The sequence below is a fragment of the Clavelina lepadiformis genome, chromosome 9 (assembly GCF_947623445.1).
Source record: "Clavelina lepadiformis chromosome 9, kaClaLepa1.1, whole genome shotgun sequence".
Lineage (NCBI taxonomy): Eukaryota > Metazoa > Chordata > Ascidiacea > Aplousobranchia > Clavelinidae > Clavelina > Clavelina lepadiformis.
The window spans coordinates 14459974-14466883 of NC_135248.1; the positions used below are offsets into that span (position 1 = coordinate 14459974).

General features: G+C 42.0%; 1 protein-coding gene across 1 annotated transcript; it reads right to left on the bottom strand.

The window, feature by feature from the left end:
• Positions 1-129: 129 nt before the first annotated feature.
• On the bottom strand, positions 130-2159 carry LOC143471415 (protein unc-93 homolog A-like). Its single transcript, XM_076969870.1, has 5 exons — positions 2148-2159; positions 1285-1623; positions 796-978; positions 487-670; positions 130-191 (listed from the first exon to the last, which is right to left on the bottom strand). The coding sequence occupies exons 1-5, from the start codon at positions 2157-2159 to the stop codon at positions 130-132; spliced, it is 780 nt and encodes a 259-aa protein (XP_076825985.1).
• Between the last annotated feature and the right edge of the window lie 4751 nt (positions 2160-6910).

Sequence of the window (6910 nt, forward strand, 5' to 3'; positions counted from 1 at the left end):
ATCCCTTCTCACTACGTTCCAAGTGTTTAAAAGATTTAGCAGAAAGTTAGGTTGATAACTTCAACATTTATAGCTTCAAATTTATGTGAACATGATGCGTATAGCTACTCTACCATCTGCGGACAATCTTCACGCACGGAATTGCTCGAGATGGCGCTGTAGAGCTTTCAAACACTCTTCAAAAGACCAATCTGGTATGGAATTAAACGGAATGACAAAGTGCTAGACGCTATGGCTGCGCTAGAAACTGAATTGCACAAAGTACGTGACGCGGTTGGGCAGCAGTTGGTATTGCCAAAACATTTTCTGCATAGGCCTCATGTTCTTGCGAGATCGTAACCCGAAAACCAGCATCCACGTAGAAATGTGAACGACAACGTATATTTAGAGAACAATTAAAACGTGTTTTAAAACATGGGCCAATATATATATACACTGGTACATACGACATATAGGTCCACGTTACAAAACGGTCAAGCCACTCACCGTTCGTTTGACTTTGCCATATAGTGTCCGACATTCCAAACATGAACGAGAGAATGTAAATCACCCAGGTAGTATTTTCAGTAATTCGCCAGTCCAAGCACACCACATAACTTGAAATATCGAGCACGAATGCGAAAGCAAACGGATAATTGCGACCATGCTTGCTGTTAACTTTTCCGCCAACCTAAGCAGCCAAAATACCACTAGCACTAAACACAATCACCGCCACGCCAACCTGTTGTAGATGCCAAAACGAAAATAGTAAATTGGGCGCAGCCAGCATAGAATAAGCATGAGTGAAACACACACCTTGTCAACTCCCAAGACGCAGGATACAAAAGCTCTGGTGATTTCCCCGTTGAAGAAGCTGAGTGTCATTCCGCCGTAGATTGTAAGCCACATAATCAAAAGATGCTTGGACGTGATCAGCAGCTTTAAGGTTGACTTCAAAGACTTGGCGATCACTTTCAATGAAGTTTCCGAACTCATTTTCTTGGAAAAGTTTTAATAACAATGATGTTTTGTAAATATCATTTTCAGAAAAAATGTTGTACAACAGAAGTTCAAGATACAGAATGACAATACAATAAGCTAAAAGTTCTTTACCCACGGAAGAAGAAGAGTGTTTGTAAGCCCCTCTCTTCCCTGTTATCGAGCGCGTCTATAACTCCGACGAATGCATTTTAAGTTTTGTTTTTTTTCTTACTCTTGGTTGAACTTAGCGACTGTTCACCAAACCCTCTACACGTGCATACGTCATAAATGCATTTTAGAAAACTTTACAAACTTCATCCTAACCTGAATTGTTGCTTCATCGTCACCAACAGATGGTAATTTTATGATTCTTTCAAGTGACGTGTTAATTGTTTGATCAACTTCATGACCAGCTTCAACGGGCAAATTAACTCGGTATAAGATAACTGCAATTAATATGAGGCCGGCCAGAAATGCGATTAAGCTGTAGCGTGTGGCGACAAAGGCAGGGGTGTACTGTTCGATGTTGGCAAGTGTTATGTTCGGGTCTTGACAGTCGTTCGCTCCACAGAAGGAGAAATTTCGGTTCGTTGTAAAGTTGCTCTTGCCAGACAGCTGTCTGTCCAGAAGCAGAAATACGACACTGACAGCGCTGCCAAATGCCTAAGATGTTAACAGTAGAAATAAGATTTTTTACCAATCACAACGATTAAGAATTGTTTAACAATCGGTATACCTTAACAAAAATAAAGACTTTTAAAGAAAGCAAAACTGTGTACTTAAACAAGTGTCAATAAAATAAATACTTCCACTAAAATACTCGTTTTTAATATTAATGTGGATTAATTAATAGTAATTCTGGAATCACTACTAAAGAAAAAGTCTGTACCCGCGCCAGTCACAACTAAAATCCTATTAAAGTCCGATTTTAGCATGCGGCCGATTTTATCAGCCGAGGGAGCAGAACGAAATCAGAGTGACGGCCTTAGGCCAAAGCAAATAAAACTTGCGTGCAAACAAAATCACACAAAACAGTGCAGGTTCTATCATCGTCTTCAAATCAAGGAAAATTGAGTGAACTTAAAACGTGACACTCTCAATTACATAAAAAAATACACAAACATTGAAGGCAAATTGAAATGAAAATATATTGCTATAATTGGTTGTAGGGATGCTTTGTATCTCACCTGTGTGGACATTGCCGAGCACAAACAAAAGATAGCAGGTTGCTGCTATGACTACAACGGTTCTGACGCCAAATGCGGCTGCTACTGCTGGGACTAGGAATGTGCTCGGTATGGCGATAGCGTACCCGATCGCAAGGGTAAGAGATCCTGTTGAAAGAATGATAGACTTGTCACAAAAGTTTTCTGTCAAGGAGAACGTGGTAGATTTTCATTTAATTATTGTTCTGATACTATTTAGTGCCATTCTCATTCTTGCTCACACCTAAAAGGCCCATGGGTCGTTTAACCTTAACCCCTCCACAACTATAAGGCAACTAGGAGCAATGTTCCCTCTAATTTCTCACGAGTCTGAGCAAACACACTAACTCCCTGAGCGGTCCCTTGGACCACTGTGAGCAACATCAGAGGTGCCACGTGCGTACTGAGGCCATTATTATGCGTTTATTCTATTTTTAATTCAGGTTGGCTTATTTTCTTGTGCGCAACACAGATTTTCTGTGCGCGGAGACCGTGTCAGCAGTGCGCATTTGTGCACGCGCGCAGCTTAGAGGGAACATTGACTAGGAGATATTTTAAGTGTTCGAAGGAAGCCCCAGCAGGAAGCACTGAGCTCGAGTTGGAAGCTTTTCCTGAAACTTTCTTCGCTTTATATTGGTCTAAAACAAGTTACTTTAATTAGGTTTTGCTATTTTGTTATATTATTGTTATTTTTGTGAAACAAATATCTAAAAGTTTGTGATGCAAGCTGATTTTTACAGATATTTTCATCTCAGGAGATTGTAGGAAAACGTGAAACAATAGTGAGAATGTTAAACCTTCTGACTACAGCCGCTTATACAGGGTGGGTCAGAAAAACCTACCACATTTCAAATTTTTACTGTACCAAAGCTCTAGCAGTCTGACAGGAGGTTGAATCGAAATTGTGCGGCAAAAGACTTACAATTTGTGTTTCAGGTTTTAGTTTTTATAAGTAAATAATGTTTTATGTAATTTTTTTTTAAATTTTGTATCTGTATGTAAAATGGCCTGGACTGGCGTGCCGTGCATTTATTGTGGAAGATTTCATTAGAAATGGGGAATCTTTGACTCGAACGCTAAGAACTTTTAAGACTAATTTCAAACTAAATCGTAACGACCTTGGAACCAATCGAAAATCTGTAATGCTCTGGGTCAAAAATTTCAGAGCTGCGGGTTCAGCATTAATTCGAAAGCCACCTGGAAGGCCTCGAGGGCGCCATCTACATCTCGAGGGAATCACCTACAGGATGGAATAATTAAAACTTAATTACATCAAATGGTAACCTTTTGACTTTCAGATGAGACAATAAATGTTTTGATTGCTTATAAATTTTGTCTCTTTTTCCTAGTTTGAAATGTGGTAGGTTTTTCTGACCCACCCTGTACATTGCTAGATTAAACTCTGCGCTTGTTTTGACATATCTGCGAGCAAGATAAAACAAAATAAAATAATTTTGCTGATGCAAATATTACAACTATGTTTACAGTTAATACGTGTCAAAGCTTGAAAGATAACTTTATGTTGAAACGACATAGACCTGTAGCAGCCTGGGCGGTTTTTATTACATTATTTATTGCAAAAGTGTTTTCTAGTTATTGATTGATGTTTATGAAATTGTTGTTTGATAAAAACTTCAACTGTGGTTTAATATTTGGAAACTTGCTCTAAATAACTTCGAGTGAAAACTCCCTTTAATACGTTCCCAGGCATCTACGATGATAAGAAATCTTTGTTGGAAATGCCTGCTTCTTAACCTTAACACTGATTATTTATTTATCTATGTCTAAATGTGTCAGCTTTAGTTGTATGTATTTCACATTATCAAAATATTGTTTCGCTCGCTGCACCTACTACGACTTGCTACATTTTTCATATCGAACATTTTCACTCCCATCGCTTTCACGTTTTGTAAGGTCGCACTTCTACCAGCGAGCAGACTTAACGGAGTGAAAACCGAAACCAACATATGAGTTGTCTAAGCTAGCCATGGTGATTGCAACTCAATAGACATCTTATAAGCAGTAGTATTACTTATATTCTTGGTTACTCGTAATTTTGAGACAGTGTGCACTGTGCAGCACCTATAATAAAAACCTTTTCTTTTGAGCTATTTCTGTTGTAATATTAAAACTATTCGGCCGACAAAAGGTTAGAGTTAGAGTATTCTAACCGCACGCAACAAAAGAGTCAGATAATTCAATAGGAAAAATTAAGATATGATACCCTCATAAGTCAACAGCAGTTCTTCAGTTCAGTATCTGTTCGTTATGTCACCATGCATTCTTGTCAAATTGTTGTGTTACCCTGTTCTCAATTATTCTCTTTATGTACATATTTGTTGTTGTTTATCGTTTGAAAACATAGCAATCTTCTAAGAAAGTTTATCGAAATTCCCAGCACAAGCCAGGATTCAGATAATGCATAATAATTGATACTACAACGCTAAACAAGCGAAGATATTTAAAAGTGTACAATAATCATATCAACCTACGAATAAGTTTAGTCTAATAATCACGTCATAATAAGACTAGATATTCAAATGGAACGAGATACTGAATAGGAGAAAGAGATTGAATTAGATTAAAATAAGTATCAAAGTAATTGATTCATTGCACAAACTAACCAACAGGATATTCACCCCGTCAAGGAAAGGAAAGCGACCGAAGCCATTAATTATATTCGCGAGCACAAAAATATCGAAGAACCCAGATTAAACAGGAGCAGATTTGCAAGAAAACCACAGCTCTTGTTATATTGAAAATGGTTCTAGGTCGATTCAACCCACGGACGATTCAACCCCGGACGATTCAACCCACGGACGATTCAACCCAGGACGATTCAACCCCGGACGATTCAACCCACGGATGATTCAACCCGCGGACGATTCAACCCGCGGACCATTTAACCCGCGGACGATTCAACCCACGGACGATTCAACCCGCGGACGATTCAACCCGCGGACCATTCAACCCGCGGACGATTCAACCGACGGACGATTCAACCCAGGACGATTCAACCCACGGACTATTCAACCCGCGGACGATTCAACCCACGGACGATTCAACCCCGGACGATTCAACCTAGGATGATTCAACCCACGGACCTTTCAACCCACGGACCTTTCAACCCACGGACGATTCAACCCAGGACTTCTCAACCCCGGACGATTCAACCCACGGACCTTTCAACCCACGGACGATTCAACCCAGGACTTTTCAACCCCGGACGATTCAACCCACGGACCTTTCAACCCACGGACGATTCAACCCAGGACGATTCAACCCAGGACGATTCAACCCGCGGACGATTCAACCCACCAGGCGCGCTGAAAGGCCTTCCCTCTCTTGGTGGCTTTGGTTCTAAGTAGGCCTCTAATTTGGGGCACTGGAATTGTTTGCGGTACAAGAAAAGAGAAAAACGGAAGAATAATATTACAAAATTACAAGTTTAATAGATTTTGACCTAAAAGACACAATTGACCGTATCTTGACCTAACGAAACAATTGACTTTATATTGGCCTAATAACTTCTGTACTACACGTCGCACAAGACTGAAATTTGTTTTGTGATAGCATTCTGAGCAGGTTAAAAAAAATTGACCATATAGACTTTTTTTGCGTGCAATCTTCATTCCAATCAACAAACAGTTGTTTCTAAGGTTTGACCTTTAATCGACGTGTAGGCTTTATTTTTCGCTAAGCAGGCCTACTAGTTACAACACGGTACATAAACTTGTTTTTATTTCAACACAAGATGTGTATTGGTATAGTGGTAAAAGCGGCATCCGTGCCTGATAACGAACTGCGTAGACGTTTTTATAAACAGGTTGAATCGTCCGTGGGTTGAATCGTCCGGGGTTGAATCGTCCGTGGGTTGAATCGTCCGGGGTTGAATCGTCCTGGGTTGAATCGTCCGTGGGTTGAATCGTCCGTGGGTTGAATCGTCCGGGGGTTGAATAGTCCGGGGTTGAAAGGTCCGTGGGTTGAATGGTCCGTGGGTTGAATCGTCCGGAGTTGAATCGTCCGAGGTTGAATCGTCCGTGGGTTGAATCGTCCGCGGGTTGAATAGTCCGGGGTTGAATCGTCCTGGGTTGAATCGTCCGTGGGTTGAAAGGTCCGTGGGTTGAATCGTCCGGGGTTGAATCGTCCTGGGTTGAATCGTCCGTGGGTTGAATCGTCCGTGGGTTGAATCGTCCGTGGGTTGAATCGTCCGCGGGTTGAGTCGTCCGTGGGTTGAATCGTCCGCGGGTTGAATGGTCCGCGGGTTGAATCGTCCGCGGGTTGAATCGTCCGTGGGTTGAATCGTCCGGGGTTGAATCGTCCTGGGTTGAATCGTCCGTGGGTTGAATCGTCCGTGGGTTGAATCGTCCGGGGGTTGAATAGTCCGGGGTTGAAAGGTCCGTGGGTTGAAAGGTCCGTGGGTGGAAAGGTCCGTGGGTTGAATCGTCCGGAGTTGAATCGTCCGAGGTTGAATCGTCCGTGGGTTGAATCGTCCGCGGGTTGAATAGTCCGGGGTTGAATCATCCTGGGTTGAATCGTCCGTGGGTTGAAAGGTCCGTGGGTTGAATCGTCCGGGGTTGAATCGTCCGTGGGTTGAATCGTCCGCGGGTTGAGTCGTCCGTGGGTTGAATCGTCCGTGGGTTGAATCATCCGCGGGTTGAGTCGTCCGTGGGTTGAATGGTCCGCGGGTTGAATGGTCCGCGGGTTGAATGGTCCGCGGGTTGAATCGTCCGTGGGTTGAATCG